The sequence below is a fragment of the Falco naumanni genome, chromosome 12 (assembly GCF_017639655.2).
Source record: "Falco naumanni isolate bFalNau1 chromosome 12, bFalNau1.pat, whole genome shotgun sequence".
Classification (NCBI taxonomy): Eukaryota; Metazoa; Chordata; class Aves; order Falconiformes; family Falconidae; genus Falco; species Falco naumanni.
This window is the reverse complement of record NC_054065.1, coordinates 22,000,285-22,027,926: the sequence shown is the minus strand read 5'-3', so window position 1 is coordinate 22,027,926 and position 27,642 is coordinate 22,000,285. Positions and strand designations below refer to the sequence as shown.

The 27,642-nt window shown below is 39.2% G+C and overlaps 1 protein-coding gene across 5 annotated transcripts; it reads right to left on the bottom strand.

Annotated features, from left to right (window-relative positions):
* Positions 1-141: 141 nt before the first annotated feature.
* On the bottom strand, positions 142-27,545 carry RCOR3 (REST corepressor 3). 5 transcript variants are annotated; one of them, XM_040611737.1, is made up of 12 exons: positions 27,275-27,545; positions 26,658-26,714; positions 20,588-20,665; positions 18,981-19,033; positions 17,101-17,262; positions 16,618-16,742; positions 15,023-15,119; positions 12,180-12,398; positions 10,439-10,516; positions 9,610-9,667; positions 4,048-4,289; positions 142-3,618 (listed from the first exon to the last, which is right to left on the bottom strand). In XM_040611737.1, the coding sequence occupies exons 1-12, from the start codon at positions 27,414-27,416 to the stop codon at positions 3,274-3,276; spliced, it is 1,656 nt and encodes a 551-aa protein (XP_040467671.1). In that variant the 5' UTR covers positions 27,417-27,545; the 3' UTR covers positions 142-3,273. The 5 variants fall into 5 exon arrangements, with proteins under 5 accessions (XP_040467671.1, XP_040467672.1, XP_040467675.1 ...); XM_040611738.1 differs by having other exon boundaries at positions 15,041-15,119; positions 27,275-27,544; XM_040611741.1 differs by lacking the exon at positions 4,048-4,289 and having other exon boundaries at positions 15,041-15,119.
* Between the last annotated feature and the right edge of the window lie 97 nt (positions 27,546-27,642).

The window sequence follows — 27,642 nt, the reverse complement described above, 5'->3', positions numbered from 1 at the left end:
TGCAAAGTTTCCACAATAAATACTGTATGATATAAGAAAAATCCCAACAACATAAAGAACAAAGAAAACCTAGGGACAGAGGTAACTAATTCCTTTTGCTCACAATCAACTGTAAGAAAATTAAACTGCTTTACTATGATGTGCAATGTTTAGTGATTGTTTTATTAATGCAGAAATACCTGCTTAACTTCATACCCATTCTGATTTAAAGTGCAACAATTAAATCTGATAGTTCTTGTACATCCATAATTTGCAAGTGTTGTTCCTAGAAGACATGTCATTCAGATTATGCCTTGCATTTGTAAAATCTGTCATTTTTTAGTACCGTTTTGCTTTATTAACTAAAATAAACTGTACAAAAAGCTGTAGAGTTACATTAGCTTTGAACAATGTAGGATACACGTTCTCTGCCAAACTTTAGTGTGCAAACATTTTACATTTTTTAAAGTGACAAAATTAAGCCAACCTTGAAGTCAGAGTTCATTACTACATTACAAAACAGGAGACTAGATATGGCAAAAGAAATTCCCCACTGAAATCAACACCATTGTATAATTTTATTTCTAATTCTTAAAAAAATATAAATGAATTTAGAAGAGAATCACAGTATAAGGGCCCTAACATATTAGACCATTACAAGGTACATAAAAATAGAAGACACAGATTTCTTTGAAACTTTAATCCTTTGATTAAGCAGCAAGCATATCACTCTCCAGGCAAACACTGCTTAAAACAAACCCTACCCCCCAAAACAGGACGTGCAAACTGTATGCACATATTCTGCAAAGCACACAATAAAGACATTTTGCTATGTACATACTTATTTAGTACTACAAATGCTAGGAGTTCCCTACTGTGTGCTACAGTGTATGTAAATTAAGAAATACTACCTATCTCTGACCCTCCCTCCCCCCTTCAAATACAGCACCTTTGCCCAGTTATAGAATATTTAAACAAGATTAAACGGAATTACAATGTACTCAACAGTTTTATAGCAGTTGGTGGTGGCCAACTGTACCGCAACACCCAACATTCTGCATACTGAAGTCTATCGACAAGAGACAAGACAAAAATTAGCAAAGGTACAATACACACACCTGGGAGACTCAAGTGCTAAAAAAAAAAACAAAACCAAAAACAAAAAGAAAAAAAGAAATCCTGAAGATGTATCTTATTATTGTTAACAATTAAATTGAGATACTTAGGATGTCAAAATGTACCGGATTGGTTTCATATTGGTTTTAAGATCTGGAGACCAGCCAGATTTGTGTGTAGCTGGTGAGGGGACACTTATGACTCCCAGAACACAAGTTTCAGTGACCACGAATTCCTCAGTGCTTGTTTTACAATGCTGCTTTTCTTAGATGAGAGGTCATCTGATACTCACATAGTGGCTAAGCATCTACTCCGATGCAAAAGAAAATTTGTAAAAGGATCTTTTGTACAAAACCTCAGCACACCAGCGAAGCTGTTCAGAAAGAACAATCTCTCAAGTTTGATCTGAAAAGATTTTTAAATGAAGAGCTAAACCATAAAGGCTGACACCTTAACTGCAATTCAGGCCACAACTATCAAACTTTAACACTAGATTTACAAATTAAATAGGACCTGATGCTATAAGAACTTCCCTTTGCACATAAAAAAGACCTTAGCCAGCTGCTAAACCGATCATTGAACCATCCAATTTATCTGTTAAAAGGCATAGGGAGAGCACATTCCATTTTCAAATAAAGTTCCATTTTAGTCAAGGGCAAATCTAGTTAATAACAGAATAGATTTAAAAGGATTTTCTAAACACAATTTCAACTATAAGCAAAAATAACTTTCTAAATAGTATGGCAGTCAACATGAATGTTACTACGTAGTCAAGGATGAAATACTTTTCAATAGTTTGATTCAGATCACACTGTTTGAAAGAGTGCTACTCAAATTTGCAGTCTGGTTTACTTGGAGGGTAAGAGGCATCTACTTTTTAATTTTCAAATAAAACTAAAAACAAACAAACAAACAAAACACCTCCAAAACACTGCTGGGCTTAAATCAAGGTTTCAGACAAAAATGCAGTGAAAAGAAAAATTTTTCAATCTCCTAAAATTTGGAAGCAATAATACCCAAATACAGATTTTACTTAGCCAATAAAACAAAACAAAACACCCCCACAATAGTCTTAACCCAGCTAACCAACTCTGCCTGAAATTGCAGAAGTCAGAGCTAACAATTTAACAGTAAGACTGGGCTGGCAGCAGGTAACTCCACTGCCACAATATTTGGCTGCCATCATCAGCCTCTATACTTCCCTCATGAATTCTTAGGCAAGATATCAACGATCTAACATACACGAACTGCAGACAGCCACTCTCAGAGGAATGAAATTCTACTGTACTTAAATTAGAAGAATTAGTGGAATAACCAATTAAATTAATGGTTCTTGCTATATGGTTCCTCTCTCCTGTCACTCCCCTGCGTGGTAAAAGTTTCTGCCTCTCTCTCCACCCCAGCCCACAAGAGATATTGCAGCAGGAAACTGTACTCCTGTTTTCCGTTTACTTCTATGAGTAGAACACGCGTGAGATTTAGTAAGTTTGGTACAACAGCTCACTTGAATCTTCAGAACATTCGTTCAGAGCAGTACACAATAAGACAGTACCTTTTTAGACAAAGAAAAAAGTGTTCTGGGAAAAACATGAAGAGAAGAAACACCTACATTTTACAAGTGCGTGAAATGCGCCTACTGTTATCTAAACAGGGCCAAAAATTCTGAACCTAAGGCCATTATTCTTTTGTACTAAAAGGTAAACAAAAATAAAATAATTCACACACACAAAAAACCCAACGCTACATTTAAGTCTCCTACAACATTATCTATTCTTAGATTTGCCAGACTACTTCCTGTAGTTAGATGCTTGACTACAAAGAACTGTAATAAAATAAATAGAGTAAAAATCAGTTAAACAAAATCTTGGTGTGTTGAACATTTATTCATTTAAGAAGTTAGCTTCCTTCAACAGTTATTCACATAGAGGAGCGCTGTATTGTAGGCATTGTTCTGCTGTACAAGTCTTCGACATAAAAATATTTTTACACAGGTGGTCATTTGTGTGGTTCCGTTTCTAGTTATTAGCTTGCTCCTCTGTAAAACTGGTCTGATACTTGTGAAGGCTTGCTCTTTTCTCCCCTTCGTTATTTGGGAGGGGGGAAAAAAAAAAAGAAAAAAAAAAGTACATTGATAAAATTTTTCAGATGTAGGAGTTAGCATAATTCTGCTTTATTTCTTCAGTGCAGAGTGGACTGAGATTCTGTCTGAATTCCAATAAGCGAGGGTGGCTGCTGGCCGCTGACCGTGGTTAACACTGGCCTTGGGTTTAGACGAGGAGGCATGGAATTAGCTGGGCGGATGAGTGGCGGGGGAGGCTGATTTAGAGTCGGCCTTGGCTGAATAAATCGCGCCTGCTGTTGAAGCGGTGGAGGCTGACGATGGAGAGCAGGAGCAGCAGGAAGCGCTGGACGAAGTAACGGGGGCGGCTGATTTAAAGTTGCCATGGGAGCGGTAGGTGCCGGAGCAGATGCCTGTGCTGGAGGTGAAGGGCCTAAACACTGAGTGGCCGGAGTGCTTTGTGCCTGCACAAAGGACAAAGACAAGACCGCGTGAACAGCCATCCCAGCCAGAACGAGACGCAGTTGGGCTGCCACTGTCCACTACACAGGAAACAGCATTTAAAAAACAAAACCAAAAAACTGAGAAGTTACTGAAAAGAAATCACCAACCAAAATATTATAGACAGCAGAACTAAAAATATTTACGAAGCAAGAGTCTTCTTCTAGAACAAGAACTGTATTTTAACAATAAAACAGTAACGTGATTGTCACTATGAAAGGTGCAGTCCTGCTCCCAGCTGGTTAACGACATTGGCTGAAGTTCTATGCAAGCTCATCATCATTCTTTAGAATGTGGTTTGCCACTCCACACCAGTTAACCTTATATTATATCACTAAATAAAATGCTGTTCCTCAACCCATGCTTACTTATTTCTGGTACACAAAACACACCTCATCTTCTTCATCAGTGCTCTTTCCTGATGGCACATTAGAAGTATTTTTTGTGTCCTCCCCTAAAGCAGAAGCATCACCATTAGAAGCCAGGGTTCCTTGTTCCGCTTCCCATTCCTGCAATACCTCCTCTAAGTTAAACCGACGCCTGTAGTTTACAAAGAAGTTCTTCACTTGGCCAACAGTCTTGTTGCCAATTACATCTGCAATAGCTTGAAAATCTTTACCATATTTTCGGACACCTGGAAAGCAAAGTAAATAACATAGCTGTGAAGAATCAGTCAGACACAGCTACGTGTGATGTATTTATAGAGAGAACCTATGGGACCTGCAAACCAAGGACTGACTAATCAGGAGGACTTCTCAATTAGCAGAAGGCCTCAATTTCCATTAAAACAAAATAAATTTTAATTGCACAGCTATCAACATACAAATCACGAACTTTATTAAAAGGTCATTACCCGCTCTTCTTAAAGATCCTGGCTTATTCACCAAGCCTCCCAACCTAAAACCACAGAGATCTTGCCTCTGACAAATAAAGTAAATCCTTCAGTGTACTTGCAGTAAGGACAGAAGCCCAAGAAAAGTTCAAGATGGTAGAGGGAGGGTGACCAAGCATGTGTGTATAGCTATAAACAGGATGTAACACTGGAAATGTCAAATGACAAACGCTGACAGCTTCTATAGGTTCCCTCCATGCCAGCTACAAGTCATAATATACTGCTCATTCCTGCACTTGCGACATGCTCTACCGAGGCTACAACTGGCAAGCATTGACCTGACAAAGTCTTTTTAAAGCTTTCATTCACCTTTTCAGCTCCGTAGAAGAACCCGTGGTTTTGGGACAACCATCTTAGGCAAAGTAAGTAAATATAAGCCATTGGTGTCTGTTTATAAGACAGCCCAGCACAAGCTCCAGAATCAAATCCTCCAGCAAGATGCATGACAGAAGATCTTTGTATCATTCTTTTCATTAATTTTCATATTAAAGTCAGTGGGTTGCTTTTGTTTACAAGCATTCCGCAAGAAGATCCCAACCTGCATTTTTTGAAGTTCCAAAACTACATTTGCATGTAACACAAACAAAACCTCTTGCATACAACATTCCATAGTTTTAAACCTAAAATTGGAATTATAACGTAAAGATTATTGATTTTTCTCTCAGTTGCATTTAGGGTATGTGTCTAGTTCCTCCTCTCTTCTGCTTAAGAAAAAAATCGTCAAACTCTCCAGCATCCTAGAACACAGCCTTTAACTGCACAAAGTATATTTTTAATCACAAGCGTCCAAAAGTTTGGAGACTAAAAGAAGTAAGAGTTTTATTCCAGACTGAGTAAACAGAAAACTCAGTTTTTGCTCTCAGCTATGCATGAGTGAATTATAATTTGATGACTACTGTGAAGCTCCTGATAACTACACTAATTTGGAACATATTACAGTGCTTAGAGGACAGGAACTCTGTCTCATTACAGGAAAAGAAATTTATGCCTGATTTCATGCCTTACTTCTGAAAGTGAAGCAAAGGATTCAGAAAGTGAGAGTTGTTTCAAATTTGAAAGCTACGTCCCTTTTCAACTTAATTGTGAATAGCACAACCTTCAGCTTTTTCTGCGCTTTTCTACTTTCTTCGACGATAGGCACTTCTGATGCAGTAATGTACACTCACTGCAATTTAAAAGAAGAGTTCAGCTCCAGGACAGTAAAAATTTCTGCAGCCGAAGCTGATGTTTTAACTGTCAAGAATCCAGCTACATTATTTAAGATCTTTTCTGGGGCACACAAAAGAATCCAACCATCCTGACTGCAAGAACCTTGGAAAGAAAACAAAGGGACCTAGCAGAGCCACGTGGGAGGGCATGTATCCAGGCAAAGCAAAGACAGGGATTTGGCTCTGCGCTTTATCAGTTGTACAAGGCATCAACTGTACTCCTTAAAAGCTGTGTCCACCCATGGAGCACTCCTTCCAGTGTTCTAATATTCTTTGACTGCCCTACCATCACCACCCTTATGAATTTATAATTATCATTAAATGTCCACTGCAACATATCTAACATCCTGTACAATTAATCAAGTGAATGAAGTGCCCAGCAGAACAAAGCACATTTTTGTTCGAAACCTAATTCAGACTTTCAGTGATTTCAGCCTTTTAGGTTACTATGCCGTCTATACTTCTTCCTTCCCCTTAATGTGCCAAATCACTGAGCCTGTTGGCTAACTTCCACTAAAGTTGTCAGACATAAGGTCTTAAAGCCTATTTCCAAGCAAACAGCTTGAAAACAGTGTATGCTGCCTTAACGGAGAGCCCAAGTATAAGAAATACCTAAAGAAAATATAATTTCCTTAGTTTAGCTACATACAGCGCTACTGATTTTGGATTCTTTTCAGTGTTATTTAGTACTGCTCTAGCATTACCTCAGGACTTCTACATATTGATGCAGTAAAACCTTTTTAAGCTGCATCAGAAACTGAGGGAGTGCAATGCAACTTTATCAAAGTTCTAGGTATAAGGTGCTGGCATACCTGTAAGAGTTCATGCCAGCCCATCATCCTTTCAAACACATTACTTACATATCCTTATACAAATTATGGGCTAAACACCACCCAAATGATTTCTAAAGAGTTTAATCTGTTATTCACTAAGAATAATTTTATTAGCTTGCTGAAAGTGAAGCTCAAAAGAAGACAAATGCATGGCTTCACATGTATGAATGTCCTTCTCCTGGCTCGTTTGAAAGTAGCCTTGATCACGGGAACCCTTCCAGCTCTTCAAAACTTTGCCCAGTTGCAAAGGTGCGCTCCGAACATGGGCATGCTCACTAGTACAACGTGTGCTGGTACATCTTGAACATCTAACTCAGTGAAACTCATAAATCCAAGTTTGACGCTTCTGTGCTGCTTAATGTTGTGCAGCACAGCAAACACTGCGAGGCACACAAAACATTAGCCTGGGTCCAAAGCAACATAATACAGCACCACAATGAGGCAGAAATGGTTAACGGCAACTCTGGCTTATGAGAGCTGCAGTTTTCCTGTGATGGGACTACAGTGCTCTGCTGACTACCTTACGTAGAGTTAGATCCTGGTTGTCCCAACTGTTTTCCACTGCAATGCTATATAAGTCATGCACTGCTTTTCAATTCAAATTTTGTTGTTTTGAACAAGTCTTAAAACATTTTTGCAATTATAGTTCTCATATGGCTGAGATCTCAGTTTGAAAAAAAATGATCATTTCTATACACAAATAAAGTTTGTAACTTAAGAACACCTCAAGTGATGAACTGGCCCATAACATTCAATAACTATTCACACAAAGTTGAACAGTAACCTGGTAAATTATACTGCAAAAGATCGGCTCAGAGATCATAAGCCTGAGCCCAATAACCCCACTGCAGACAGCCACACTGCTTTTAAGGTTACAGACTCAGCTTTATTTTAAGGCTTTTTTTTTTTCATTACCTCCTCTTTAGTTACTGCCAATCTCTTGAGATTAGCCCACAGATGACAAGGGTTTAGAAAAAAAGTACCAAATTTATATTACTACAGATTATTTTTAGAATTTACATAGTTGGACTTAATGTCTGAATTCAAGTGAACAAATCACAGAATTGCCACCTACCTGCTTAATGCTTATGATTTCTGTAAAATTATTAAAAGCACATGCCAAAATATTTAAATACATTTGATGAAGTAGCTCTATTTTAAATGTACAAACTAAATGTCCCCATGCTTACATCAACTTCCAGGTTCAAGCCTAACACACATTATGCTAGCTTTTAGTACAGAAACAATGATGACTTCCCTCTAAAATCAGAGTCAGGGCAAAAGACAGCATGGCTCCTTGATGTATAAGTCTACCACCTCAAACAATTATTTCAAAGCAAGAGATCAGGGTCCTTAGCCTGAGGGATGGGAGGTTAATACCTATAGCACTCTCACTCCAAGAGGGAGACTCTACTACCGGGCAATAGGTAAGGGAGGGATACTACTACTACTACTACTACTACTTTGTTCCTGGTGTTAGGGGTCTCTCCCATCTCCATTTTATACAGTGGCAAAGGAAGGGGACTAAAAAGGAAACAATACATATAAGAAGCACATGTCAATTCAGTGAAAACAGGTTTATTCCAGAAGGCTTGATTTCTCATCCCACCCCCTTAAGTATTGAAGCTGATTGCCTTTATAAAACACAAAACATTCCCTAGAGAAGAGTCCAGAAGACTAGAACTCCTCTCCAGAGAGTCATTACCAATCCTCATTCTCTTTTGTCTATGCTCCAGTTTTCTTATTTACCTTGTTGGTCACATAATGCCATAGCTTAACAAAAGCTAAATGCATTCTTATCACTTCCTAAACTGATGCTTAGCGAGAGCTCCAATAAGTAAACTATGAAAATGCAAGTTGGTTTGAATCCTTTCATGCTAAGGCAGGTAGAATGAACCTGGATTTTCACCACTTCTTCAGCAAGCATTCTACTTAACTGACTACCCTATTAAAGATACGCATCTCCTTCAGTCGCATTTGGGAACAAATAAAAAAAGTGAGCTTGTTAGCAATACTGACAGGATGAACTTAGGACAGAAAACAGTTTGGAGATGCAAATCCCAATTTGAGTCATGTAAGTAGAGACACATGACTTCAGACACACCATGCTCTTCAGAATTTCCATTCATACTTCAAAATAAACCTAACTTTAGGTTCAGTCATCTGGCTAATAACTACCAGGTATGGCACACACCCAACAACTTTACACTGATATCCTGATCCAACTAAAGGTTTTATACTAAAATGCAGTCTTTCATTTTAAAGCTGAAAAATACAGAGAAATAAAGCAGATGTGTATAACTGAGCTGATTATATAGACTTAAAAAAAAAAAAGATCCATAGAAGTCAGTCAATATTCAGTGTCTTCAATACAGTGTTAGACTCTCCAGACATTTCCCTTGCATTTTCCTTGATTAGGCAAGTCCATGTTAAAGCCAGACAAGAGTCAGTTTTCCTTCATATAAATAAAATCACTGCAAATTAGGTGTATCAATAGCCTATGAGAAAATGTTTCTTCTCTAGTAAGACACTTAGTCAAGTACTCAGCTTCAGACTCTTAAAAGGCCTCCACTGGATAGACATCTGCTCTTCTATTCCCTCATGAACAGAGAGAAGCAACTGTATAGCAGTTCTGCTTTTCCCTACTTTAAGAATACAGAGAGATGTCTTAGGCGTTTTCTTCAAATTTTAATACTTCAACTACTACTTCAGTCTTACACTTCAGAGAAATTCATGCAAGGTGACTTAGAAGATGATTGAAGGGACTTTTTGGTATTATTACATTTGTCAAACTCAGCTTAGCTTTTCTATTTGAGTTTTAATACGGGTACCTGAAAGACGAGTCACGTTGCTTGAATGAATGCCCTAAATATTCTTACTAGTTTTGCTGTTTTCCCAGTGACTTTCTTGTAAGACCAGATAAAAGCTTAGCTTTTCATTAGAGGGAAATACAAACATAACCCTGAGCACCGCTCCAAGTCCTTTGCACCAGATTTCAAGTTGCTACTACTATTAACATACCTTGTACTGCAAGAAGCTGCTCTTCTGTGGTCCAACGGGCATTGATTTTCTGATTAGACTATTAAAATTAGAAAAATGGCACAAAGATCATTAAAATGTTTAAATAGCTGCAAAATATCTGAGCATCTGAATGTGTTTTACTTGCTCTACATTTTGTAACATAGGTAAAAATCTCTTGCTTAGCCATAAATGTATGGTTTGAGATTGCTTTCATAAAGAGGAAGCGGCATTTAAGGATTTGGGCTTAGAACTACATCACAAGTTTTTCCCCTGTTTTATTGCAGTTCTTAATATCAGCTATATCATAACTTATGCACAAGCTAATGATCTTTATGCAAACAGAATCTGAGTTTATAGTTGTATTTATCTAAACTATTGGGACTTAAGTGTCTGGAGTGTTTTGCATTCATGTTATGTTTCATATTCAAGCCTTTAAAACAAGCAAAAAGTAATAAATCATTCACTTCAAATACCCAAATGTATATATAGTCATGTTTTCACACAGAACACAGACTTTACTGCTAGCAATCTACATTATCTATTTCTAATGAGAAAAAAACCCATATATCAGGGCTCAACTTCAGCTCCCTATTATCATGAACAGGCATGACATTTCAGTTTTTTCTGCTTTTTTATTCAGACAGTTGCCATAAGAAAAGCCTACCACTAATTTCTTGTAAAGAAGCCAAACTCACCCCTGCATGTAATTCAATGGATCCCGTTTAAGCTGCTGCTGAAACGTGAACGCTATGCTGCAGCAAAACACGTTTTTGCAGCTTCCCACTAATTAAGTGCAAGGCCACAAGTTCTAATATTTTTTCTGATTTACCTCAGGAGGTTTGAATTCTTCAATCCCGCCTTCCATTTTCTGTTTAAGTGCACTGTTTACTTGCTTAGCATTTTGAACCTTGGTCAAAAACAACAAAGTTAATCAGCTCCACAAAGAAAGTTGGTCACTTTACACATATATCTTCACTAGGATTGCCACAAGTGTACCTCCTAAGTTAGAAAGAGAAATATTATGGTTTAAGGCTTCACTAGTTTTAACTGTTTTAAAATAAATAAATAAATAAAATACAGCACAGTTTACTATGGAGAGAAGAATATTTAAGCCAGTCTTTCAAAATAACATTTTGTCTGCAGGAATATTAAAAGCAGGACATTACAAGCAGGTTTTGGTAACGATGCATATGTTCTTGAAGAAGAATGCAGAATATTCTAGACACAGAACTCTGTTCTTAGAAATCTAAGTGAGGTGTACTGTATACATTAACTTCTTCCTTCTCCAAAAAGCACTTAAAAAAAGTAGTAAAGATTTATGAGATGTTTCCAGTTAGTTCCTTCTGACAGACTGCTTTTTATTGACCTTAGATCATCGTGACTTCCTTTAAAGGTGATTCTTGAAATGATTTGAAATATTTAAATAAAATGTCTTAGTCTATAAAAAGGAGAGTGCTTCCAAATCATACATATACATATCTATTAACCATTTGAACCTGACAGTGATGCACATAAAGTAACATAGGTAAGAAAATAGTTTTGCATACTACGGTGCACAGCTATTACAAGTGTTCTTAAGTATGGACACAAAAGCAGACAACTCAGTGGGAGATTCCAAAGGCTGCATCTCTGAGATCACTGCAAGAAAAAAAGAGAAACACAACCTCAAGGCTGTAACTCACCTACACTTAGGCTAAAGAGTGAAACCCACCTATGCTATTTAGCCCCAGCCTCCTGCTGTGACAGAAAGAAGCATATCTCTCCTGTAAAAGAATACAAGGGAGCAAAAACCCCATGAAACCCTTTATTCACTCCATGATTTTGTAACATGGCAGCTCTTAGCAGCCTATAAGGAGACAGGAATTTCAGGAGATAAGCCTTAGACTCTGTAGCCCCATCGCTCCTAGAAAGCAAGCATGCACATACTGGTGTACCCCTACAGAAGCTGCATAAATTCTGTGTTTCAACTTTAAGTGCCAAAAGTTAACTTCTTCATGCAAAGTAAACAGGCAGTTGTCCTCTAAAGGTGAAAACTACAAAGTTTTTCTAAATTTAGTAAGAAAGCACATCAATTCAAACAGAAAAATAACTAGTCCCATGATTTCCCCCGCCCCCCATACTTTCACGGTATATGGGGAAGGGCATCCAGAAAAACAGCTGCACTTTTAAGCATAACAAATGTAACTTCCTCTGCTACATTGGTCTTAGTCTCTCTTGTCACACACATACTTTTAACAAAGTTAAAAAAAATTATCATATTAACTGTTTTCTCCTGTACCCAATCTGTAACGTTGTTTCCATGCCATACTTACCCCTCCCCCCCCCCCCCCCTTTTTTTTTTTAAAGGAAGTCATCTTGTTTCACGGTATCCCCAAGACCACCCAAGCATAACAAACAAAACCAAAGAACAGCTAGCCAACTAGTGTCCAGCATTTCTGGTGCTAACTGTGGAACAAAATTAGTAAGACTCACATTAAAGAAGTTTCAGAATCTTCATAGATAATCTTCAAAATCATTACAATCAGAACAATCTGAGATGAAAACAAAACAAGACCAATAACCCATGGTACCTGTCGCTTTAATGAGATTAGTTCCATATCCAGCTGTCTAAGAATTGTGTTGGCTGCATTGGGACTACAGGAAACAGCTATCACATCTTCCTGGGTCAGGTACATGCCTTTTGGTGGACGGCATTTGGAACGCTGAGAATGGTGGCGATGCTGCAAGCTCTGATACTCTCTTCTACCCAGACCTATTTTGCTGGTCTGAACAGGCTGCTCATTATTGCCCTTTAATTTACAAGAAATACATCATTAAAGAATAACAGTATCTTGTATACAACTTTATTAAAGAATCACATAGCACTGTAATGTCGGATTTCTGACAAAGAAAACCTAAGCTAACATCCTTCTCTGCATGTCGTATCTAAACTAAGTCTTGCAGATGAGCTGATGGAGCGCACCAGTCATTTGCTGGACAAGCCTGCATTTAGTCTTAGAAAGGTCAGTTTTCAAAACTTCTTTTTTGTTTAACATGGCTGAAAATACACTACGTGTTATAGAAATCACAGTCTGAATACTGTGAAAAAGGGCAGAAAGACAGAACCTTGAACGTGCACAGAAGGTAAAAAATGTATCTATGTTACATACTTAAACCAAGCAATCAGTGAATTTACACATTTATCTTTGGTCAGATATGAAGAGTTCAGGTGAAGATTAAGGGAGAAGAATGAGCCAGTTGACCAGGACAGGCAAAAATGCAAGACGACACTTTCCCCTGCTGCAAGCACTCTGTGGAAAGTGACAATGCTGTTTGCTTTGCAAGGGGATTTGAGATTTGGAAGAGAGAGGATGTATGTACTTTCACAGTCATAAAAATCCATGTAATTTAGCAAATGTTAAGTCTTCGTTGTTTGTTTTTTGAAGTAGAAAGGGATAGCAGAGAAGTAATGAAGTCTTTGTAACTGCTGTTTTGATATGTTAGGACATCTAAAATTTTCAGCTTTGTCTTCCATGAGCATTGCTGCACAACAGCTAGTCTGTATGTACGTCACTCCCATAGAGCAACCAGGTAGGTTCCCTACGGACCAGGAGCAGAGAAGCAAAATTACTTTCCCTGCAAGGATATTCCAATTCAAAGCAATGCTTAGTACCAGAACAGAGATAGAATTTGGGCTTTTTGCTACTTCAGGCAGCTCCCTACTGTTCCTCCCTGCTGGCATCATGCAGGTTAAGAGGAGGTGGTCATCTAATCACAGCACAGAAAAAAAATATTGCAGCAGCCATTATTATTATGTTCTGTAGCATTAATACAGATCAGCAAACAGCATTTTGCTCTACTATGCTTGACCTTCTGTCACATTCTCTTCCCAGCTAATAACATCTTAATCCAGTCCACAGACTTCATAGAGGCCATCTTATAAGCACTTAAGATATTTGCTCTTCCTTGGAAAGTTGATATAGAGCCTTACACCTCTGATATAAAAAAAAAAATACTAAGGTGAAGTTTACCTCTGGCCCAATTACACCATTTGGTTTTTTTGGTTCTGCATTGCTCTTTCAGTATGAAATAGGAGTTGTCCAATCTGGATTTAAAGTGAAAATATTCTCTCAAGCTTTTGTCTTGCCAAGCTAAAGTGTTTGGCTTGTTTTAGTTTTATCTAGTAACAGAAAGTCTCTATTGCTCTGTGCATTCAAGTAGCCTACTCAGTTTATATTTTGCTTAGGAAGTGAAAGCACACAAATCCTACTAGAAATACTAGATCACAAAATTATCCTATGTAGATATGAACAGCTCATTAGAAACTGCAAAGTTATTTGTCCTGTTTCTGGAGTCTATCTCAACACACTACCTTCATTCTGGACGGTGTGTAGTGATTCAAACAATAACCAAGTAAATTGAACAAAACAGCCCTTATTTACAAGTTCAATATTAGACCTTGTGCCATGTCAAGCTCCAAAAAAACATACCCTGGCATGTTAAAAAAAAAAATAATTAAAATCTCAGTGTCTTTCACAAAGTGGGGTAATGATAATTATCCTTTTTGGTTTTCCCCTGAGGTAGTTAGATTAAGCAATACATTGAACGTCACTGCAATGCTGAGAATGGAATCTGAACCTATCAGTCTCTTACTCAATATCATTTTTGGTAGAACTGAAGTTTTACCAATAATTGTAGATATCACTTCATAGGAACATTGAAGTTTTGCACTACCTCTCCTCTCATATTCTCAAGAAACATTACCTATCCCATTTTAGAAAAATCACAAATGCATTAAGTTGATCAAGGAAACAGTCAAACATTTACACACTTAACCGTATTTTTCTAGTCCTGTTCATAAATAATATTTACCAACCCCCCCCCCCCCCAAAATGCAAAACCTGAATATACTCCAAACACAGCACTTATCTGTAAAGGTATTAGTAAGTGCTGATTAGAGAAGACAAAAATGTTTTTCTCTACATTAGTGGACAGTGTCTCAATAAAGCCATGTATTAGTTGAAATGCATAACCCAACTGTGGCTGTGAAAGAACAAAAAAAGTTATTCTTGGAAAAAACGTCATTTAATTTTAAATGCAAAGAAAACATTTTGATTCAGTAATTCACAACCTGTAAAACTGTAAACACATCCACAAACAGAGGCAAGGGGAATGTTGTTTTACCAGGTAGTGACAGCATACATCTCTTACAAAACTTGAGGATCTCTCAAGAGATAATAAAAGTAGTGAGATGCATTATGTCCACAGAACGGCAAAAAAAATACAACAAAATTTTGTTTCAGTCAGAAGTTGTGAAGATCTTGATCACCTAAAAGCCTTGTGATTTCAGCCAGGCTGCAAGCTAAACCTCTTTACTACAAGTCATATTCTTCATAGTAACACATTCACAGAAAACAACCAAACTGACATTCACCATTAAGCAATCTGTTACCTCCTTTTTGGCTTCTTTTTTGGGATCATAATCACTATCATTTCCATCCATTGGATGAGCTTCTTCTACATCATCATCACTGAGGACAGATTATAAGCAGCTGGTCATTTTATCTATTTTTTTAACTCAAAATATAAATAAGTATCTGAGTAAGACAGCTTTATCTAAAATATCTCCTCTAAGTATATGGCATCTCAAAGTTATTTATATTTTTCAAAAGAGAGCTGTTAGAAACATATTTCCTTTATTAAATTTAATAATTATTATGATAAACAAGCAACCCTAAACTGTAGTTTCAAATTACTTTCAGTAGTCCTGGTACTGCTGCCAAAAAATTTGGTGTCACCTTTCTTAAATTCAACTACCTGTGCCAGCATGAACGCTTACATGGTCAACTATACCAAGGCCAGAAATAACCTTTCATCTGCCACGTTAGTTTTAATAGATCAATTTTCAAACCACTGCACCAGGTGGATGAATAAACCCTTGTTGAAGTCTGTGGGGAGCAAAAGGGGACAATATAAGGTGGGAAAACACAGTACTGCTTTTTCACCAAATGCTCAAGATCTAGCAATTTGAGGGAAGGGAATGAAATCTGCTCAATTAAATCAAAGAGAAAAGGTTGAAAAACAAGTTAGCTTAGTCGAGTCCAATCCAGTCATTCACACAATATAATTTCTGAACAAAAGTATGCAAAAACACACACAAAAATTTCTAGTTATTAAAAAAGCACACCAAAATGCTTATTAGAAGCAAATTGATCCTCTTCTGTAATTTTCAGCTATAGGGTCACTAAGTAAGCAGACAAATTTTAGATTTCAGGTGTTCCTTTCAATAACATATAATTAAATATACCCTTTTGCTCTAGTTAGGCAGTTCTATGTAGATGCGTAATCACGCTTTCCAATATAAACATGATTATGTTACTTATACATTCAACATATTAAAACACTTTTAAAAAGTGCAAATTAATACTCAAGTATACTCAGTGCAATATAATTTTAATTTCATAGTAACTAGGGGGAACGTCATTCCCTTTATCCAAGACAATTTAAAGCTATTTTAAGCTCTAATTCTTTTTTCCTGATAGTGGTTCTAAGTCTCCTAAGTAAGATTTCATAAAAAGTTTTGTTATAAAACAGTACTTGGGCATTCTAATTGCTACAGCTCTTTACAGTGGTTGAGCTTTCAATTTTAATTTCATTCTAGTCCAAAAAAATCCCAAACAACGAAAAACAAAGAAAACCCCCACACCCACAAAACACACTGTTCCCCACACAATCATATAGGGTTAGACTTTTCAGATAAAGCATTATTTCTAAACCACATTCCCAGGCAAGTTTTTTTAAACCCTTGTTTTTACCATTATCTGCTAAAGCATTAAAGTGTGTTATGAATGGAGTGATATAGTTCTTAAAGCACAGGTACCAAACCCCTTGCTGAAAGCAAAGACCAACACCACCAACGTTCAAACCTAAAACCATGGTTAACGTTGACACATAACGGCTGGAAATTACTCTGACACCTCTACCTAGAAAGACTTCAGTCTATGGTTAGCTTAAGAATATAAAACTTACCTGTCACCTTGATTATTTCTATTAGCTAGCTTTCGAGCTTGCCGATCCATCAAACTTGTCCTAGAGCGAGTTTTTTTCCAAGAATAGTAATATTTTACAAGGCTTGCAATAGTCTTGTCTGGAAGCTAGAAGAATTCATTAACATATTAATACTTTTTAAAATTAAAATTCCACCCAGGATTATAATTCTGCTCTACATACAACCACCTTTACCCAAATTTTTTAAATGCATAGATGAGATGGAAAGGAGGGATGTATTTTGTATACATATTTTTTCAAAGGGCAATGTGGGAGGAGAGGCTTTTTTTATTAGAGTGAAAAAGCTATAGGTCCAAGAGACATGATGAAATTAAATAAATCTTACATTCAAAGTTGTTCCTGAAGCTCTTACACAAAAATCAACACGAAATTTTAGCCCAACAGGAGCCTTTGTTCTTAGTAGATCTGAACTGTTTAATGCTTCTAATTTAAATATTACTTTACCATTTGCTGGATCCTGTGAAAGCTCTTTCCGTGGAAGCTAAATGCTTGTTCAAATAGGACTTTATCTTCAACTGTCCATTCATCAGGGAAAGGAGTGAAGTTAGGGAGATCCGCAAGGGACTTCTCAATATTGTGTTTATGCCAGAACAACATGCCGAGAGCCTTTGAAAAGAAATAGTTCCTTTTTGGATTTAGTCAACTTTCTAAAATGTTGAGACAAGTTAAATTAAAAACCAGAAATTTATTTATTTAAAATAAAAATTGACAATCTTCTCAAAATGTATTTACAGTTTTATTGGCTATGTACTATAGGTTACAAAATTCTCTTTGGAGACTATATGAAGAGTGGGCACATCTGTACTTTATTAAAGGTATGAAAGCTAGGCAATTTAAGGTTGGCATGGCAGCAGTCATTCTGAAGCAGCATGAACTAGGCTGATAGGCTCCAATCTGACCCGCTTTCTTCCTTTACAAGCATGTATCACCTACACAGTTCCTTATAGGACTTCAGGCCTTTATACCAGCCCACTCAAAAAAGAAAATAAAAATACTTTTCAGCAGCCAGAGGATCATCCAAAATGCAAGTCTGAAAGTTCAAAGTGAAAGTGGTCTTTCTACAACTCTCCAATCCACAAATAACAGCACGGCCACTTCCATGTCATGTGCACCTAATAAGGAATGGAAATTTAAATATACTTTCTTACATAATTTCATTTCTCGATATTCTTAAAAACTTTTATGCTGATTATAGACTTTCTGCCACAGAATCAATGACAGATTTGATGCCAAGTCTGGCACGGGAATTGGGAAACATATTCCACTCAGTTTCAATCACACAGTGCGGACATGATCACCAGTTGTTCATCAGCTCTCCAAACCCCTGCTTTCACATCTTCTAACAACGTGGACATGGCAAACCTCTTTTCTTGTTAAATTGGCAAGTGACAAGTACCTCTTGCAGACATAATTTCTATTAAATTGTGAACAGTCTACAGATATTTCGTACCAAAAGTTGTTTTGAAAATTTTGAGATCCCTCAGTTCCCTCTCTCCCCTAACAAAAGCCAAGCCATAAACAAACATGACTGAACTGCAGGTATTCTGGACATTCTGGACATAAAGTTGGTAGCCTCTTTTTCAGATAGCAGCTGACTAGCAAGTCCTTCCTATTATGAGCTTCCATCCTCCAAAATTTGATCATACAACTTGTTTCGACTTGTACACCAAGTATTTTTTTGCAATAGGTAACTTTTTATGTAAATTGGTTAATTTCCGAAGAAAACTGCAATAGAACTAAGTGCAGACCAGCGAAGCTTTATCCTGTACTTTTTATGGGATGGTGACTAAAGATTAAAAAAGTGAACTCATTACTCTTAAATATAAAATTCTTTTCTGTTTTCCTGCCTCTGCAAAACCCACTCAAAGTTGGTTTGCCTTTTTTTCTTTTTTTTTTCTTTTTTTTTTTTTAAAATATGCCAGAAACCTTTTCAGTGTGGACCCTATCACAATTAATGGTTCAAAATTGCACCACATTTGAATTCTAATATTAAACATCAAATTTGTAAGCTGTTTTCCTAAGAAATTCTTTAGCTAAATATACACACACAATTGCATGACATGCCCAGTGTATCAAGAAACATACCAAACCTTTCAAAAGTGCACATTACAAGCTGAGCATGTCATGAAAACAAAGAGCTCAATCTTTTGCAGAGAATCCAGACCACAACTGTATGCAGATCCATTTAACTGCAGTGTTTGCTGCCGTGCCTGAAGAGAAACAGCGTTAATTAATGGTAACCAAGGGAAAAAAAAAGAGTTGTGTTATACTTTTATATAAAAAAAAAGTCCTTTAAATGAGCACTCTAATTTTATAGCACTTACCTGTTCCACATTGTATCCATGTTTTTCCTTTGCTATTGCTATATATTCATCCACTGTAACAAAGTAACATCAGAATTAATTCTTCAGTACTTTTAGTTCTGCTGTAAATTGACACAGATTTAGCCATCTAACATGGAAAAACATTCTTCCCATGCTTTACCAGGTCCCCCAAAACATTAAATATATTCATAGCTTTATCAATAACAAGTCTACTGTCTTTAATCCAACATTTAATTTTATAAACTTTTGACACAAGCTAATTTTCAGTGAAAAAGATACTTACTTTCACATTTTTACTACAACAAAGCCATAGAGGCTCATCATATAGTTATTTAAATCAGAGACTATCTGGTGATTGAAAGGCCATGTCTTCTTGGAACCCACTCCTAAGAATACAGACACACTGTGGAAAGTCTCTAGGCACCTGGGTTAATTTTAAATTGAACTACTTCTACTGTTCTTATTCCCAAACATGTTAAAAATTAATGTAAAGAGATCCTAGATCGATGATTATGCATATCCTTGATATTAATACAGTTTTCACTGACCAACATTAATTTTAACCATGGCATGCAGACAGTTTTCAATAGAGAATATGAAAATTCAATGATTAGGTCATCAAATTCACCAACAACATTTTAAAATAAGTTGACAATACTAGAGCCAGCTTTGAGTGGAACACTTTCCATAATTTTCTAATTGTTCTGCAGTTTTGATCTTCAGTGGTTATTTTTTTTTTAAAAGAAACAAACTCTTCCCATTCACCTTATACAGTTCACAATCAAGTTGCAACTAAATGTAGTTCAAAGGAAGCATGATTGAGAACAGGAAATAATTATATCCTTGTTATTCAAATGGACTAGGGATGTCCTTGCCATGAACTGTTGCAGCAGAGTGAATTGTACTTTAAAGGAATGAAGAAAGTGTTTAAAAATCATAGCTGTAGAGTGTTTCTAACTGTCCTGCAGTAGTAAAAGGTATACTCCTTCAAACAGAGGGACACAAACCTCTAACTACTGGTATTGGGTAGAAATTGTCTTGAGAACCAGGTTCTCATGACTGCATACTCAAAGTTTACTCCCCTGTATTACATATGGGGAATTCTAGCGCAGCAGGCAGGCTTAAACTAGATTAAACAGATAACTTTAACATTAGTCAGATGACTCCTGTATTTCAGGTCACTTCTGAAGGGAGAAAATGCTTAGTTATTGATAAGGAAACAGTAATAATTTCCACTTAATTTGGGCCTCAACACATCTTTTCTGAATTTATCCACTGCAACTTCTTCTCCTAGAAATTTAGAGCAGCAAGTTCTTCATGTTTAGATGTTTTATTCTTCTATTAATAACTAAAGGTTTCACAGACACCAATGATGATACAACACAGGCAATGTGATTCGAAACAAAGACTTAACTATAAGAGAAGGTGATCTTGCCTTTCCCCAGCGTTCTCTAAATAATAGTAAAAAAGTAATGAGAGAAGTTTTGTGTTTAATTTACTAATTTTCAGTTTCAGTGTGTGTGTAAAATAAAGAGCAAACAGGCACATCAGAAACAATTATTTAGTTATATTTAAGCATCCAAATTCTAAAGCAGGGAAGAACTTACACTTGGCATCTGGAATATTATGATACGGAGACCATACAAGCATCCCTCCATTATCTTTATCAGTGTATTTTGTGGCACCTGTAAGAAAACGAGTAAGTCTCAGTATTTATGAATATGATCTAGGGAACAGCTATTCACAGAACAACTCACAGAGTACGTAGAATTCAACCACATTAAGAATACAGCCCTGCTACTAAGGGAATGGAAAAAAAATCATTAATTCCGTATTATTTCCGTAAGACTTCAAATAGCTGAATTTGAATGCTACTTTTATGAGGTTCAGTCATAACTATGAAGGTGGTGAAACACTGTAACATGTTTCCCAGAGAAGCTGTGGATGCCCCAACCCTGGAAGTGCTCAAGGCCAGGCTGGACGGGGCTTTGAGCAACCTGGTCTAGTGGAGGTTGTCGCTGCCTGTGGTAGGGGGGTTGGAGCTAAATGGTCTTCATATACCTTCCAACCCAAACCATTCTACGATTCTATAGTGAGACAGGATCCCGATTACCACAATTGGAGCACTAAAAGCACACTGCTAAAGTTGACATGGGTACAAAATTTAAAGGTACTTGTGCTGGAACAGTTCTCCAGAAGTTATGTTTATCTATTAGTACTCTAACATTTATGGCTATCGTAGTATCAGGACCTACTGTTTTAAGTTAGGCTTCCTCAAAACAGAGATAGAGGGTGGAACACAGTCACCATCCCTGATGCTTTCAACAAGGGACTGTACTAACAACTATGCCAGAAACAATTCTGTTCACCTCCCTCTCTAGTTCTGATTTTCATAGCCATGTAATTTTTGATATTCACAGCCAACCAAACTGTGTAGCTGTAGAAAGTAACTAGGTGTAAAAGTAATCTTTTTTTTTTGTTTTGGTTCGTTCATTGGTACCTCACCTCCACCTCAATGTAGCAAGGGGAGCAGTCCAAGTTACCTAAGCTGTCTAAACTGTTCAGGACAGAGCAACACTGATGCAACTTTGTGCAAAGCACTAAAATCAGCCTTTGATTTTTAAAAACAAAGTAAAAGGAAATTCTACAATACTGGAAAAACATTAACTGAGAGTTACTTTTCATTAATATTTTACAAATGCATGCTACTATGTAAAGCTTCTTACAATCTATTTGTTTACAACAGTTTATTTTGCTAAGACATGGCTCAGCAATTGTAGCATTTATGCTCATGTCAGTATGAATTCCTTGAGGAATCACCCTCAGAGGAGCTTTTCTTGCATCCTTCTTGGAGGACAGAATTTTTTATTCAGTGGAACAAATAACTTTTCACTCCATTTTAAGCTTCCACACTTTATATTTAGGTTCTACATCTTGTTGAAGGAATCAAAGCAAAACAAATCAATGCTTTGGAAAAAAAGAACAAATTGCAGCTTTCTAATTATGTACTATGTTTTGTTGCTCTTCCCTCTTTAGGTTGGTGGTTGGCAGTGTTTTGTATTTGCTATCATCTTTACAATCTTTAGATACATGACTGTGAACTTGAAAACCAATTAATTACAGAAACTAAAAACTCATGCCTCCTCCAAAATTTTATGTGTAAGACAGATAACCTAAAAGCACCATGAACTCTGTAACAAGTCAAAAATGTACATACATGTTCATAAAGCACCAGTTTCAAGGCACAGGCAATACTAAACTCTGAAATGGTTCTGGTATGTAAGAACAAATTCCTTAATATAACATTCTACTTTAGAACAAAAAAAGGATGTCTTTTTTAGTCATTAGGAATGCAATATTTCATGAAAAGTAATGCAAGCATGTTACAGGCACAGCATTTCTCTCATCCACTCAGGTTTTTATCACAAGTAAATGACCACTACTCTGTACTCCGCTCTTTAATTAAGAGATGAGGTGATAACAGGACCACTAGAGAATGCATCGGAATCCCAGGTTGTGAGCAAGGAATGTCTAAACTTGAGTATACCTCAGACAGACAGACACCTGCAGACCAGTGGATGTCACGGATATTATCAAGTATTGAGTATTCAAGTACTGAAGTGAAAAAACTTAGTCCGAGTCCTATCATTTGCACCATCATGTATGCGGTGACACTTCCCTGAGGGGCCACCCTCACGCTAACAAGCAGCTCTCACCAGAAGACCCTTTTTCAAAGCAGTGCTGCTTCCCCAGCAGGAATCAGACAACTGTTTCCCTTCAGGTGGCATCTTCACACTGCCAAAAGGCAGGCAAGGATGACAAAGGAAGGGTGGGATGCATACAAGTAGCTCAAAGGAAGACATCCTATCCTCAGCACAGGATGACCATAGCTACAGTACAGGGATCCCTCCATCTCCATATGCAGGACCATGATCTACCTTTATAATGGCTTCTTGTCCTTTGTGCCTCAACTATTCACGTGAGCAGCACTCTTCCCCCAAAAAAGCTGTGTTGCCCCTCAAGGGCAACATGATCTTTATCTGCAAGATCCACTCTCATTAAGGACAGTGGCTGGAAATACCAGGCAATGCATTAACTGAAGCATGTTAGAAGAGCAGAGTTGTAAGCCAGTAAGAAAAAGACCATGAGCTACGTCTCAAATATAACAAGTCTCCCCCTGTCCAAACCCCACATTCAAGCCACTTGGGAAGAGGTTTCTGTGCTTCAGCTGCTGCACTCCTCTGCGAACACCACTTAGAAAACAGGGCTAGCTGAAGATGACCAACAGGCACTCTCCACTGCTTCCAGAACAGAGAAACTGTAGCAGCAAACTGACACTTCCTAAATTTCATCTTAGCATTACAAGTTAGGTACACGTGGGTGGTGCTGTTCTGTACACAACTGCAAGTCCTGAGAATAAAATGAAAATCTGGAAGCATATACCACTTAATAAGGGCATTGTGGAGCAGCATGACAATTTAGAGGTATATTTGCTTCCAGCATATGAAGTACTACCATCATCTGCTTAACACTAAGCTTTGAGAGTAGGAACAGAAACATAGAGGCTAACAGGAAGAACAACTAAATTCCTAAAATAAAGGGCTGGAAATCTTAAAAATAAATAGGTAAAAATAAACAAAAAAAATAATCAGGGAATGTGAGGACAGATGGCATGGAATAGAAAATTTTATATACTTCACCACGCCATTTAATAATTTAAAGTGAAGAAAGCCTGTTTTCATATAGGAAGACTGGAGCGAGGAAAGTTATAAGAATACACACAGAAATAGATTCCATAATACCTTTAAAGGTATAAAACATTCTTTCTGACAGCACTCCCCTTCCCTGAGAAGAAAGTATTTCAGCATTAAGTAGGCAAAATTCATACTAAAACCTTTGGAAAGTCCAAATCTGAGTAGAATAAAACTTCTCTAGCAGTTATCTCATGTGAGGATGACAGAATATGGTGCATCTACAGGGATAGCATCCTCCACTACGCATTCAAGAGAATACAAACAACCCACAAACTAAGGATACCAGCTTTGTAATATCCTGCTACAACTATAGCTGGGTCAGAAAGCGCAAGCAGAAACAATTTCACCCCAAGAATATAAAGTACTGTAGGAAAACTAGTAGGAAGTAACAAAAATCTGAAGTGCAGGAGATTTTTTAACTCTGTAAATCAGGTAAGGAAATTTAGGGGTTTTATTTTATTAATATTTTTTTTTTTTTTCGGTGAGAAAGTTTATCTGTCTAGTGACAATTAAAAATGTTATTTCCCTTACAGCTCTGTCTGAAGGTCTGCTTGTAAAAAGGGGGTGGTGGAGGACAGGGTAAGAACACGTTTAAACCAACTCCTAATTGTTGCTTTCAACCACAATCCACTTCTTCCAATAGACACCGACAAACAGACATGTACTTTTCCTTTAAAAATTTCTTATTTTATACACAAACTCAGGTTAAAGAAAAACGTTCACTACCATCACAACTTTCATCATGAACGTTTTGCTCCTCAATGTATTCTTGCAGAGCACTGCCCATGAACATTTTTCAACATGGGCTAAATGAGGTCAAAGGACTGGTATTTATTCTACTCATTTTGGTATTCTATGTGTGTACCAGAGGGTTGACTTTGTATCTTGGACCTCCATCTAGTTTCATCTATCATTCATCCCCTTCTCCCACCTATTTGTTTTAAGGGGGTTAAAACCCCAGCACTCAAAGTACTGTTAAATAAACACACGTTCTAACATACCTGGTAAACCCTTCCAAAAAAAAAATGCATTAAAAGAATTTCAAAAAGAAACAGCATTAAAGTTACTTAATTGGACACAGTGCCTATGTCCATACATGCAAACCTGTTAAGTATGATGGAGTTACTGTTACATCATTCACTAAAAAAAAAATAAAAAATTTCTAAGTTTAGCTATAAGAGCACAGCTTTTTGTCCAGCATTACTTTCACCTCTAAGAAATGATGCCTCAAGACTCATCAGACCCGCCCCCCCAACAAAAAAAAAAACAAACCCAAAACCCAAAGATAAAAGCATGAGATCTTGCTGAGATCTGCTCAGAAAACCAATCTGCTAACATGGTAAGCATGTATTATACTTTTATACTTTATGGATTTTATTATTTTCCAAGACTTAGGTGTTAAAAAAAAAGTATCTTCTTGCCCTAGTAATCAAAATACACATACTAACAAGAACAATACTATACATTATGCCTCTTATACAAGACTTATTAAAGAAAGATTTCGATCATTAAGGAAATTGATAAAGTAAAGGGGTAAGTATATACAAATCTGTTACTGGGGAAAGGAGCATCAGTTGAATTCCAAACCCTCAGGAACACTTAGGAGCTCTAAAAAGTCTGGTTACGAGAAAGTGTAAGATTAGTTCTGTAGTTACAAATGCAATGGTACTATTGCATATATAGTTCACAAAATTGAAATCACAGAGCCTCGGCTGTCCTACAAGGGGCAAAGAGTTTTTTTAATCAAAATAAAAGCAAACACTATGTGTTTTTCTAATTTAAGCGGCCTGTAGGAAAAACAAGCCCAGGCTGCACGTTAGAAATGATAATTTTTATTTATTTTTATGTAGGTAATGTGAAAATAAAGGGTGTAAATGGTTAGTCTTATTAACAAAGAGACTTAGACTACACGCTCCTTCCTAGGGGAAAGGCATTCCCTTATGCCAAGATCATGCATCCATTTAATCCCACCCTCCCCCTTTCTTTCCCCCGGCCTTTTCTTTGGCCTGTGGGGACTTGCGCCCATCAAGCGGGGCTCGCTCCAGCTTTAGGAGGCACTATGTGAGAAGCTCTGGCCCAATCCTCTTCCGGTAGGAAATCATCTGACACCAATGGAGCCTGTTTGGAGAACAGGAAAGTAGATAGGCTTCATCTGGCCACTACAGCAAAACTGACAAACGCTCCTACGGTCGCACTGCTCAGTGTAGCAATGCAAAAGAGCATTCTAGCAATTAACTTGCTAAAACCGGGTGCCAGGCTATGCAAGCCCACCCCGTATTCCCCGGGGCGGGGCTGGGGGGTGATGGTGGGGGTGAGAAGGGCGGTGGAGAGCAGCTCAGCCTGCAACAGCGGGGCTAGCGAGGCTACTACAGCACACAAAACCAGGGGCAGGAGTTTCCCACCAAGCGCATCTCCCACCCAGCGCCTCCAGCACGCAGCCAGGGCTGCTCTGCTTCCGGCAGGGCGCATCACTTCCCACCCCTGCCCCACAACACCCATCACCCCCCGACACAGATTTTTAAATCACCTTTTTAATAGACATGATATGCGGTACGGTTTAAGGAAAGGAAAAAAAAAAAACAACCACAACAAAAACCAAACCACCCAACCAACCCTAAAAAGCATTCAAGCTTTTTCTGCCTCGTCGCCTCCCGCCGAATACACATAGCAGGGCTGATAATGAAGTGAGAATTTCCCGGCGCGGTGCCCCCCCGCCCGCAGGCGCCCGGAGCTGATGCTGCCCCTGCCAGCCTCCCGCCGCCGCCACCGGATCGCCGACACAAAGGCTCGAAAGCAAAATAAATCCAGCCCCGCGGCCGCCGCCGGGAGAGCGCCGTGCCGAGCCCCCCGGCCCCCAGCCCAGCCCTCCCGCCTCGGGAACGGTGGCGGCAAGATGTCAGGTTGCAGCCGAGAAGCGATTTACCGGGCTCGAAGTCAGGAATGCGCGCCTGGTATTCCGCTCCGACCCTCATTCCTACATCTGCAACGTAAAGGGGGGAGAGAAATTAACGGCTCGGGTGTCCCCGGGCGGGCGCCGTCCCAGGCTACCGCCGTGTGGCGGGCGGGCTGGCGGACGCGCCGCCCGGGAGCCCCCGCCGCCTCGCCGCGGCCGTGCGGAATAAGCCACCTCCCCCCCCCCCCCCCGCCACCCCGCCCGCCGCCGCCGCGGATTAAGCCCCGACGGCCGCCGGGGAGGGGGCCGGAGGCGGAAGGGGGAGTTTATTTCAGCGGAACAATGGGGACGGCGGCGGCGGCTCCCGGGAGACACTCCCCATCGTTAAGCACCGCGGGGCCGCCCGGCAGCCGCGGGGCCGCGCCGCGCGCTCCCGCCCCCCCTCCTCCCCCGCGCCCCACACACAGGGCGGCCCAGCCCGGCCCGCCGCAGTACGCGCGGCGGAGGAACGGCGGCGGCGGCGGCCCCGACACCGGCGCGGGGGAAGCGGGAGGCGGCGCGGCTCGGCTCAGCGCCCCTCCCGCCGCCTCCGCCACCCCCCTCCCCCCGCTGGCGGGGCGGCCCGGGGCCGGCCCCAGAGCTCGCACCGTGCTCGTCACCACTGTCACCGCCGCCGCTCTCCGGCTCCGAGTAGTGCCCGTTGGAGGGGCTGCTGCTCTTGGTGCCGTTGGGGGCTGCCCGGCTCTTGCCCCCCAGGAGCTCCGCTCCCTTCTCCATCATGCCCGGCATGTCAGGGCTTGGAGGGGGAGCGGGGGAGAGCGGCGGCAGCGCGGGCTGCTGAGGGGGGGAAGTTAATACGGAGCCGCCATGTTGCCCCCTCCCCGCCCCCCCCTCGGGCCGCCGCGGCGCCGGCACCTCCTCCCCCCTCACACCGCCCCCCGCCTTCCCGCGCTCCCCCTCCCCCGGCGCCGCGCAGCCCCCGGGAATCCCTCCGCGCCGGCCCGGCCGGATCTAG